The sequence below is a fragment of the Spea bombifrons genome, chromosome 8, assembly GCF_027358695.1.
Source record: "Spea bombifrons isolate aSpeBom1 chromosome 8, aSpeBom1.2.pri, whole genome shotgun sequence".
NCBI classification, from domain to species: Eukaryota; Metazoa; Chordata; class Amphibia; order Anura; family Pelobatidae; genus Spea; species Spea bombifrons.
The window spans coordinates 18,776,851-18,789,201 of NC_071094.1; the positions used below are offsets into that span (position 1 = coordinate 18,776,851).

The window sequence follows — 12,351 nt, forward strand, 5'->3', positions numbered from 1 at the left end:
ATCTACTTGTACCCAAGAATTAAAAACCCAATTCGAAGAAAGACTATAGCTTTTCCTTCTTCACAAAATATAACACACACGCAAATCAGATTAAGAGAATATTCAATAGACATTGGCACATACTAAAAAATGACGAGATCCTGGGGAAAGTCCTACCAGACAAACCCCAAATTATCTTTAAAAAAACGGGTTCCTTGAAGACTATGCTTGCGCCCAGTGTACTCTCTAAACAAAAGCCAGATACAATTCCACATACATTTTTAGGTCAAAAAACGAACGGTTTCCACAAGTGTGGACACTGCAAAATGTGCGGTCCACTTCCCAAAAAGACCGCCCAGTTCATAGGACACAAAACAGGCTTAACGTATACTATCAAGCACTTTATTAACTGCTCTACTAAAAATGTTGTATATTTGCTTCAATGCGGCTGCGGCTTACAATATGTAGGGATGACAACCAGGCCCCTTAAAGAGAGAATTTTAGAACATTTGGGCAACATAAGAAACAAAAACCTCAAACACAGTGTCCCGAGACACTGCAATACATGCCCATTTTATTCACGAGATACTTTTAAAATTATTGGTATAGATTGGGTCCCCAAAAACTGGAGAGGGGGCAACACCACGGAGAACCTCATAAAAAAAGAAACAGAATGGATCTTTAAATTAAAAACCTTCAAAAGTGGGGGACTAAACATGGAATTGGATATTCTGGTACATATTTAGAAAGTGATTCCTACACCCTCCAGTACCCATTTACCCCTATAATACCACACAAACCACCACCATCATTTGGTTAAAAGAGTTTATTGTGTTCCATTTTAATCAATTTTATTATCATCCATTTTATTTACATGATAATGCAGAAGGTCTCGTTAATTTTTTCATCACATTTTTTTATTTTTCATGTTTTTTCATTTTTTTTTTTCATTTTTTACCACATGACCATCATCTCCAGCTATGTTTTCAGACCCTCGGATTATGCTCCAAATACATTCTATAGACACACTCATATATATGATATATATTCACTCTCGGGTGTTGTTCCCGTGCACCCCGGGCCCCCTGTCATTCCGTTGACATGTTCTTTTTCCTCCTCGTGCCGTCCGTATACTGGTGTGCCGTTCTGGTTCTCGGCTCTTCACCAAGAAACCCCCGCCCCCCCGTGTGTGTACCGATTGGCATACTGATAGCCGCATCGGTCCGTTTTTACTGTACAGCCACACGTAACCAACCCCCCCCCGTGTGTGCAGACCGGTTTCACTGTCCGGCCAATAAACACCCCCCCTCTCCCGTGTGTGTAGATCGCATTTTCATAGCCGAATCGGTCCGGTTTTATTGTCAACCCCCCCCCCACTACACACACCGGCATAGACACCGGTTTCACCACGGTCCTTCCAGCTTCGTTTCTGGAATGGACCTCATCATCCTTACTGCACTGTCCTTCATCCTGCCACCTGTAAAGAGAAAACATATTAACATTAAAATAAAAACACTGTTTCTTCACTTACCTCCTATTCTACGGCAAAATGCAACCTCTGATGGAGAAATCGGCTACACTGGAAACAGCGACCTCTACATGCAGGCGAAGAAAAAAACACGGAAGTAATCACCGTCCTGACGTCAGACGCCAAATACAGACAACAGATGGCGCCGAACAGTTTAAAAGGACCCGCTCATATGAGCAGAGAATACTCCTGATGAAGCCTTTTCATGGCGAAACGCGTTGAGTGACTTTTTGGACTTATTCTACCATTTTATTTGTACTAGTGCTTTTTATTCATTTTATTTATTTCATTTGTCTATTTTTAAGCTGCATCTGATATAGATCCAGCTCATTGTTATTTTAGAATAAATATACTTTTTACCATACCTCTCATGTGGACAGTGGCTGTTTGACATACCCACCAATATCTATCCTCGGATTCATCAAACAGAGGAGGATACGGATGTGACCAGAACATCACCGGCTACTACAGGCATCTTTACACTTGTGTTAGTGTAAGTATTACTCCACTTGTTGCGCCTCTAGCGTTATATACAATATACACTATTGGTTCCTCTCTTGTTTCTTTCTTTGATATATACCTTATACGTGGACCCTGAGGGTACCCCTGTGACGCATTGAACGACACAAAAACACTGTGAGTGTAAAATCTGCAATACGCAGGGCACATAAAATTTCTGTACACCTGCACTATTTATTTTTCTTGTTTATTTATTTTTTCATTTTATACGGAACGGAATACACGAGCGCCCCCTATCGAACCTTTTGCAGTAGTAAGTTAAGTAAGGTTTACTTAACGCAACTTAGTGTATAGACCCAAAAGGCATCTTGTGGTGATGTGTTTGGTTGCCTTTAAGCAGATAGTTTGACCTAACAAGGGTTCTGAAGCCTAACTGTTTCATTATCCGAGGATCATTATTTTTATAATTTGTATCCACCTCCATTGTGTGGTGTGTTTTGTTTGTGTGAGGTGCCGCCAAGTATTTTGCTGGACTGGACCAAATTCCAGATTTTTTAAATTTTTAATAGCGAGGATAGCACAAATTATAATTTTATTAAAACATACTGTTCACATTGAAATACAGAGGGGAAAAGAGAATGTTCTTATAAATACACTTACATTAGAGATTCTTATGCACATACCTTAATACGTACATGAACTCAGAATTACAAACAGGAATGTTCACAGTAATGGGAATAACAATAGCAAAACATCAATTTTAAAACATAAAATTCACATACGAAATAGACAACCACCTCTTCAGATAGACGTGTCACAGTGAGCAAATTCAGATAAAAAAGTTCTCTCACAAAAAGAGCCTTTTAAATTGTACAGAAAGAAATAGGTTGTCCCACACAGTTCCTTACCAGAGACAGATAACAAACTGGCAATTATTTAGGAATCATGCCCTTGATTGCAGACTCTCTGTTCACATATGTAGCCCAGTATACCAAATTAAAAATAGCAAACAATACAGGGAAAATGATGCGAGAGATCTTGTCTATGCGGCTAACACTGTTATAAGTCTTCTTGCCTTCCAGATTAAGTTCAGGGTGTGGCAAAGAGAGGGGCTGTTGAGGAAGTGTTGCGTTCTTAGCAATAGTAGTGAGAGCTGGTTCCTTAATATTCAGTGTATATGTTGCTCCTACAATGTTGTAAGAATTGTTTGTCTTCTTGGACAACATTATGGGGTCTTTTTTCTAGAGCAAGAACAAAAAAAATAGTGGTTATATGTTTTTAATGAATCAGTAATTTGGTGACAACAAAGTGGCAGTAATATATCTATATCTATATCTATCTATCTATCTATCTATCTATCTATCTATCTATCTATCTATCTATCTATCTATCTATCTATCTATCTATCATGTACTGATTAGCCATAATGTTATGACCACCTATCTAATATTGTGTAGGTCCCCATTTTTGTCACCAAAACAGCCCTGACCTGTCGAGGCATGGTCTTTACTAGACCTCTGAAGGTGTGCTGTGGTATCTGGCACCAATATGTTAGCAGTAGATCCATTAAGTCGTATAAGTTGCTGGGGGGGCCTCCATTGATGGATCCTCGTGCCATGTGTTCTCCAGGTAAACGATACACACGCATCGTGATTCATCAGACCAGGTCACCTTCCATTGATCTTTGGTCCAGTTCTTATGCTCACATAACAAGATTATCAGTATTATGCAATTCACCTGTCAGTGGTCATAATGTTATGGCTGATCAGTATATATAGAGTGACATTTGTCTTCTAGGGTGAAATAAAACCCATAGAATACCCCATATGCATGTCTTTTAGGCACTGCGGGTATAAAATTGCAACATGCACATTACAGTTTTCAAACATGCAAGTTTGACAGATCAGTGTGCTAGGTCCACATCTCATTTGAGACACAGTAGAGGTCCCATATTTCAATGTAACTCCATAAAACTATATATTTTCAAAAACTAAAAAGCTCAGGGAATCTGGTTAGGGGCATATTGACCTGTCCCATGCAGATGATTAACAAAAAGAAAAAAAAGAAAACATTATCACATCCACTTTCCAGTTTCTTCATGATTATTTTTATGAGAGAATATGTGAAATTGCATCCCCCAAGTACAGCAATACCCCAAACGCAAGGATAGGTCATGTTTTGCAGACAATGTGGAGTCAAAACTAAAACATGCGCATTTAAGTTTTCAAATTTTGACAGATCACTTTAATGGGCCCATGCATAGTAGAGGTCCCGAATATCAATTTAACGTCATAAAACTACATATTCCATAAAAGCACACCCCTCGAAGATTTCAAAGACTTACCTTTCTCTGATCTCTCTTAGCCCTCTACATTCAGTCTGTCTCTAAAAACTCTGCTCCCATCCGTCCCTTCCTAACACAAAATGCCACTAAGGTCCAAGGTCCACTTATCCATGCCTTGATTATTGCCTCGATTATAGCTAAGACTGTATGTCTTAGCTAGTCTCTGTCTTACCCATCTTGCCCCTCTACAATCTACCATGAATGCTGTTGCTAGACTCATCTTCCTCTTCCTTTGCTTTACTAACACCTCTCCCTTCTGTCAGTCTCTTCATTGGCTGCCTGTACACTTCAGGATTGATTTCAAAATTCTGACTCTTACTTCCAAAGCCCTTCACAGCGCATTGGGCAGCGTCGTGCGTGAACACCGGCCAGGGGCGGGCTGGGCCGGGGGGGGGGGCGCCCATTTAGGTGGCCAATTCAGCCACGCCAGGGCCGTCTTTAATGCCTGCAGCATCCATGGTGGGCCGGCCGAACTGGCCGGCGCATCGAGATGCCATTGCAGCCGATGTGGCTGTGAGTCTTACAACCGAGGTAAGACACGCTGGCCGCTTTAAAATCTTTAAGCGGCCAGCGTGTCTGCACAGTGCCGCCCAGTGTCCTGTTCCGTGTGACTCCGGCCCCTTGAGCGGCACGTCACATCATCAATGTGATGGGCCACTCAAGGGGGCAGTCACACGGAACAGTTCCTCGTGACAGCTAGAAGAGCACGTTGGAGGATAGCAGCAGTGAAGGATGGCAGCAAAAACGTAATTATAAAAAAATAACAAAATAGTTGGGGTAATAGGCGGAAGGGGAGCCATATTCAAAGGGACAACAATTAAATACAAAATGGGGGTGGCTAGGGGGTATAGGTACATAGCAGGGTGGTTGGGGCACCACATAAATCAATACACAAAGGTGGGAGGTGGGTGGCTGGGTTCAATATACATGGGTCATTAACAATGTGGGTCTCTCTCATTGTTGTACCATAGTTAATAAAAATAAGACATCCTCTGAAAATAAGCCATAGTGTGTCTTCTTGAGGAAAAAGACAGTGTCTTATTTTTGGGAAAACATCAGTGTGGCTGGTTCATCCCTAACAACGGCGTTTATTACACTCTAACTCCCTCTAGATTGTTAGATCATTTGAGCAGGGCCCTCCTCACCTGTTGTTTCTGTAAGTCAAATTGGTATGTTATATAGTACTTGTTATGTCCTGTCTGCGCTATGGAATATGATGGCCCTATATACATTTTTATTATTAATAAGAAAAAGTGCCCCTTTTTTTTATACTATTTTAGTATAGTTCTTTTTTTTTTTTTTACCTATAATCACTAATAACTATATGGTTTTGTATATTTCTATGATTTTAAAAGAACAAAACTATGTATAATTTGCATATGTATTATTTAAAGGTTATGAAAAAGCCCTGGTACCGAAGTAGCTAAACATGCTTAGGATAGGTATACTGCTATCCTGAGACCAAGAACTAGTTTTGAGTTTTTACATCACGAAAAAACAGGCATTCTCGATGTGATGAATGGATCTGCCATCAAATGCTATGTATTATAAATACTGAGGCCAACAGATTTGTAATAAGTTTTATTCATAATCATTTTAGTTGTGATAGCAATATTTTCACATTATACATTGATTTTGTGTTATGCTGTGTGCCTATCCGAATCTTACCTTGAAAGCTTGACCATCCTGAAATCTCTTGCCATCCCAGGCCCATCCCCTCTTGGTAAAATAATTTACGGTGGCAAACTCAATTAGGGCAGAGAAGACAAAAGCATAGCACACTGCCATAAACCAGTCCATAGCTGTTGCATAGGCAACCTTTGGAAGAGAGTTTCTGGCACTGATGCTGAGGGTGGTCATTGTCAGGACAGTAGTGACTCCTGGGGAAGAAAATGCAGGTTGTAATATTATTATTGCATATATATTATATATATATATATATATATATATATATATATATATATATATATATATATATATATATATTAAGAGGAACAGTAACAAAATTATATTGTAATTATATTGTATTTAGTTACAATGAATGATAGGGAAAGTCTATGGTGTTTCTTCAATAAACAGTTATGCTGCTATACTTTATTAAGAAAAGCCAACCAAACTTTTTCCTGCTGCATAAAGTAAAGTTACTGCAATTCATTTCATGTAACTTATTTGTAACTTGCTATAAAGTGAATGAATTGGCCTGAATGCTTGAAGCATTGACAGTTAAAAATAGTCTATTCATTTGTTGGACCTCATATCTTCTCTGAGTAAACTGCTCTCTTTAGCCATCCACTCCAGCTACCTGACATCAACACAACTAATATTCAGCATGTGTTTAATGGATGCATCACATATGCACCGCTCCCCTCTACCTATCCTCCCTCATCAACAAATATACTCCAGCCCGCCCTCTAAGATCCAACAATGACCTGCTCCTTGCATCTTCACTTATCACCTCCTCCCATGCCCGCCTACAGGACTTCTCTCGCGCAGCACAAACCCTCTGGAACTCTCTTCCCCGTGCTGTCCGACTCTCACCAACTCTACCCTCCTTCAAACACTGTCTAAAAAAACTCTTCAGGGAAGCCTACCACTGACATAAACTCCCCCTACATTAACATCATTCACTACCACGCAGTCCTCAGCTCCTGTTTCTCACCCCTTATCCACCTAGAATGTAAGTTCCTGCGGAAACAGGGCCCTCCATTCCTCTTGTATCTGTATGTCAATTGCTTGTCATTTTGTACTTGTCGTTATCTGTAAAATTTTTACCTTGTACAGCGCTGCGGAATCTGTCTGCGCTTTATAAATAAAGTATAACAATAAAAATAATAATAATATGCATGTTAGTCTATGTAACTAGAAACCACAGGGCCCCAGGGCCCATCTTCCCCAAGCTGTATCACCCACAGTGCCACCTTTGCCCCAAGCAGCTTATCAGTGCCATCCAAACACCTGTGCAATATTTGTCAGCTGGTCTACGCTATCATATTTATATTTTTATTATATTTTGTTTATTATAGGTATTTTGGGGTTACCCTATTAGTGTTTGCAGCATTTTCACTTATATATTTACCACACATTTGTTATAGTAATTATTAGCGCCTGATCACTATTATTTATTTTTTTTTTTTTACGCTATCATTGCCCTCAATCATCTTGTCTGTGCCATTATTGTCCCTTGCAACATACACTCTGGTACACATACGTAAACACAAATGTATACATGCTAACACACATACTTTTTGTGTTAAATGACAAGCTAAAGGTCATGTCTGCAAATGCTCACAGTTTAGGGAATAAGATCCACGAACTTGTAACAGTAGTGGCAATTGAGAATATTTATATAGTGCCTGTTACTGAGACATGGTATAATGAGAAAAAATGACTGGGGGCAGAGGAGGCCATGACCCCCCTACATCATGCTGTGCCCCCCGTGTGCCCTCCCAATTGAAATGTCATCTTCTTTTTTTTTTTTTGCAGCCGTGACGCGGAGGATAGAGAGAGGTGCCGAGCAGTCGCTCAGGAGTAAGTTTTCAGCAACCGTTCAGCGTCTCTCACTCTCCTCTGCGAGGCCTCTGTCTTGGTCACAGTGCCGGCATTTCATGCTGAGCGCCGGAATATGATGTCATGTTCCGGCGCTCAGCAGTGAAGCAGCGCACACCGCGGCAGAGCAGGGAGACAGAGGACCGCAGGACCTCTACAAGGTAAGTGAACTTCAAAGGGGGGAGAGAGGGTAAATAGTGAGGAGGGGGTAGATAGGGAGAAGGTAGTAGATAGGGCAGAAGGCAGTGATAAGGGGTAGATAGGGCAGAAGGGGTAGATAGGGCAGAAGGGAGGGAGAAGGGGTAGATAGGGCAGAAGGGAATGAGGAAGGGTAGATAGGGAGAAGGGGTAGATAGTGAGAAGGGAGGGAGAGGGGGTAGATAGTGAGAAGGGAGGGAGAGGGGGTAGATAGTGAGAAGGGAGGGAGAGGGGGGATAGATAGTGAGAAAGGAGGGTAGCAAGAATATTGAAATAAAGAGTCAGAATGAGAGAGAGAGTGAATGGATTAATGTGTGGATGCATTGTGTGAATGAGTGAGAGAATGAATGAATTAATGTGTGGATGAATTGTGTGAATAAGAGAGGGAAGCAATGAATTTGTGAGAATGCATTAATGAATATGTGTAAATAATTTGTGTGAAAGAGTGAAAGAATAAATGATTGTGTGAATGAAAGTGAATTAGTGAGTGACTGTAAAAGTGTATAATTGATTTGTCAAAAAGGCAAAGATTAGCAGCGTGTTTAAGCATTGGGGATCAAGATGGCACAGGCAGGGTGTCTATGGGACAAAGTTGCCACAGGTAGCGTGTTTATGGGACAAAGATGGCGTTTGCTCGACTGTTTGGGGACAATGTTGACTCATGCTAGGCTGTTTGGGGACAAAAACCAAAAGAACTGAAGATGAAAATAAAGCGCTGTAAAGAAAAAAGCTTCAAACCAAATACTCAGGGCAGTCTCCCTTAAAACAACCCCAAATTTAAATAGACAACAAAAAAACACAAGTGAGAGTCTGTAAATAATTAAGGTTTACAACACGTTTCCTACTTGATTATTTACAGCTCACCAGTTTTTTGTTTGGGGACAAAGATGGCACGTCCTATGTGTAATTTGGGTGCTGAAAGTCCACTAGGGGGCGCTCATGTATTCCATTCGATGTGGATGATAATGAAAATAAAACAAAGAAAAAAATAATATAGTGTAGGTGTACAAAAAGGTGTAATGTGCCCTGCGTATCGCAGATTTCACACTCACAGTGTATCTGTGTTGTTCAATGCGTCACAAGGATAGCCTCAGGGTCCACATAAGGGATATATACCGAGGGGAAAAAAACAGAAAGGGATCCAATAGTGTATTACTGTATATAGCGCTAGAGGCGCTTACATATACTTACACTTAAGCAAGTGTAAAGATGCCTGTAGTTCCTGATGACGGTCTGGTCACTTCCGTATATTCTTCAATCTGGTAAGTCCGATGATTAAATACCAGTGGGTGTGTGGTGTATCAAACAGCCACTGTCCACATGAGAGGTGTATTTAAAAGATGTAGTTATTCCAAAGTAACAATAAGCTGGATCTATAACAGATGCAGCTATAAAGTATTTAACAAATAAAATAAATAAAAAGCACTAGTACGAATAAAATGGTAGTTAAAATAGTCCAAAAAAGTCACTTGACGCGTTTCGCCATGTGAGGCTTCATCAAGAGTATTTTCTTCTCGTGTGTGGCGGCGCCATCTGCTTGCCGTCTGTGTTGTGGCGTCTGACGTCAGGCCGATAATTACTTCCCGATTCCATTCATTCGCCTGCATGTAGAGGTCGCTGTCTTGAGAGTAGCAGATGTCCCGATCGGAGGTTGCGTTTCACCATAGGATTAAAGGTAAGTAAAAGAACAGTGTTTTCTTGTTATACTGATGTGTTTTCTCATTATAGGTGGCAAAGAAACCGCAGGAGGACGGGACAGTGTTATCCGTTCAAGGAACGAAGCAGGAGGAACCGTAACCGTGCGGGACGTGTATTCTGACCAGTATGCGTACCGGTGTATAAGCTCAGGTTGAAAAAGGAGCCAAAGGACGAAGATTACAACGGGGATACACAACGATATGCGGGAATAGATGAAAGGGGTAAAGCACCGATGAGACACCGGAAGACAAGTGGTTATACGAGAGTATGTGACAGAATACAGGATCGGCGAGAAAAGTTGTGTAAATGCAATAAAGGTTCCTAATAGTATGTATGAGTGTAGAGGCAATCAAGAAACTGTTGATATATATATCCAAAGTGTACAAGGTTCAATAGCACGGGGGTCACAGAGCCAAGGGAGCCACTGGAAATGCAAAGCAATGGTCATGCGCCAATCACATGGACCTAAAGTACTGTAATTGAATGAATGAAAGCTCAGTCTATAATAAATATTAATAAAGTTGAATGCATCAGACTCTTCATTCAAGATGTTGGTGGTTATTTGTATGGTATTGTTGTGAAGAAGAAAAAAAAAAATATATATATATATATATATAGATAAATAAAAAATAAATTAAAAATAAAAATATAATGATGATATGAAGGATAATTATATAGTGCCTAAATATGTGCATGGATATCCAATTCCATATTTAGTCCCCCACTTTTGAAGGTTTTTAATTTGAAGATCCACTCTGTTTCTTTTTTTATGAGGTTCTCCATTGTGTTGCCTCCCCTCCAATTTTTGGGAACCCAATCTATACCTATAATTTTGAATGTGTCCTGTGAGAAAAGAGGGCATGAGTTGCAGTGTCTCGGGACACTGTTTAAGGTTTTTATTTCTGATATTGCCCAGGTGTTCTAAAATTCTCTCTTTAAGCCGCACTGAAGTAAATATACAACATTTTTTGTGGAGCAGTTCATAAAGTGTTTGGTGGTGTATGTTAAACCTGTTTTATGTCCTGTAAAGTGGTCGGTCTTTCTGGGAAGTGGGCCACACATTTTACAGTGTCCACATTTGTGAAAGCCGTTCGGTTTTACACCTAGGAATGTATGTGGAGTTGTGTCTGGCTTTTGTTTGGAAAGTACACTAGGCGCAAGCACAGTTTTCAGAGAACCTGTTTTCTTAAAAATAATTTGGGTAGGACTTTCCCCAGGATCTCGTCATTGCCAATGCCTATTAAATATTCTTTTTATCTGATTGGCGTGTGTATTGTATTTTGTGAAAAAGGAAAAACTATAGTCTTTCTTTATGTCTAGTTTTTTATTTTTGGAATCAAGTAGGTGTTGCCTATTTATTCATTGGGCTTGTTGTAGGCTGCTCTTTAAGGTTTCTATCGGATATTGTTTATCAATGAATTTTTGTTATTTCATCCGCTTTTTTCATAAAATCATCATCTTTTGAGCAGTTTCTTCTTATTCGTGTAAATAGACCCTTAGGGATATTATTAAGCCACTGTGGATGGTGGCATCTATATAGACTGAGTATAGATCTTGCAATACATGATATGAGACAATATGGGAGCTTTCATTCATTCAATTACAGTACTTTAGGTCCATGTGATTGCTGCATGACCGGTGCTTTGCATTTCCAGTGGCTCCCTCGGCTCTGTGACCCCCGTGCTATTGAACCTTGTACACTTTGGATATATATATCAACAGTTTCTTGATTGCCTCTACACTCATACATACTATTAGGAACCTTTATTGCATTTTACACAACTTTTCTCGCCGATCCTGTATACTGTCACATACTCTCGTATAACCACTTGTCTTCCGGTGTCTCATCGGTGCTTTAACCCTTTCATCTATTCCCGCATATCGTTGTGTATCCCCGTTGTAATCTTCGTCCTTCGGCTCCTTTTTCAACCCGAGCTTATACACCGGTACGCATACTGGTCAGAATACACGTCCCGCACGGTTACGGTTCCTCCTGCTTCGTTCCTAGAACGGATAACACTGTCCCGTCCTCCTGCGGTTTCTTTGCCACCTATAATGAGAAAACATATCAGTATAACGAGACAAACACTGTTCTTTTACTTACCTTTAAGTTCACCTCTCATGTGGACAGTGGCTGTTTGATACACCACACACCCACCGGTATTTAATCATCGGACTTACCAGATTGAAGAATATACGGACGTGACCAGACCGTCACCAGGAACTACGGGCATCTTTACACTTGCTTAAGTGTAAGTATATTTCCACTTGTTGCGCCTCTAGCGCTATATACAGTAATACACTATTGGATCCCTTTCTGTTTTTTCCCCCTCGGTATATATCCCTTATGTGGACCCTGAGGGTATCCTTGTGACGCATTGAACAACACAGATACACTGTGAGTGTGAAATCTGCGATACGCAGGGCACATTACACCTTTTTGTACACCTACACTATATTATTTTTTTCTTTGTTTTATTTTTATTATCATCCACATCGAATGGCATACATGAGCGCCCCCTAGTGGACTTTTGGCTGAAATACTTCAACACCCGGAGAGTGTTGCTTAAGGGTTGCAGCTGTGTTTCCATACATGAAC

General features: G+C 40.4%; 1 protein-coding gene across 1 annotated transcript in view; it reads right to left on the bottom strand.

Annotated features, from left to right (window-relative positions):
- Positions 1-2,409: 2,409 nt before the first annotated feature.
- LOC128503631 (gamma-aminobutyric acid receptor subunit alpha-3-like) overlaps positions 2,410-12,351 on the bottom strand; it is a 210,714-nt gene continuing 200,772 nt past the window's right edge. Inside the window, exons 9-10 of the mRNA XM_053473782.1 lie at positions 5,979-6,190; positions 2,410-3,207 (exon numbers count right to left, since the gene is read on the bottom strand). Coding sequence (XP_053329757.1) covers positions 2,899-3,207; positions 5,979-6,190 — 521 coding nt within the window. The 3' untranslated portion in view covers positions 2,410-2,898. The remainder of the gene's footprint in view (positions 3,208-5,978; positions 6,191-12,351) is intronic.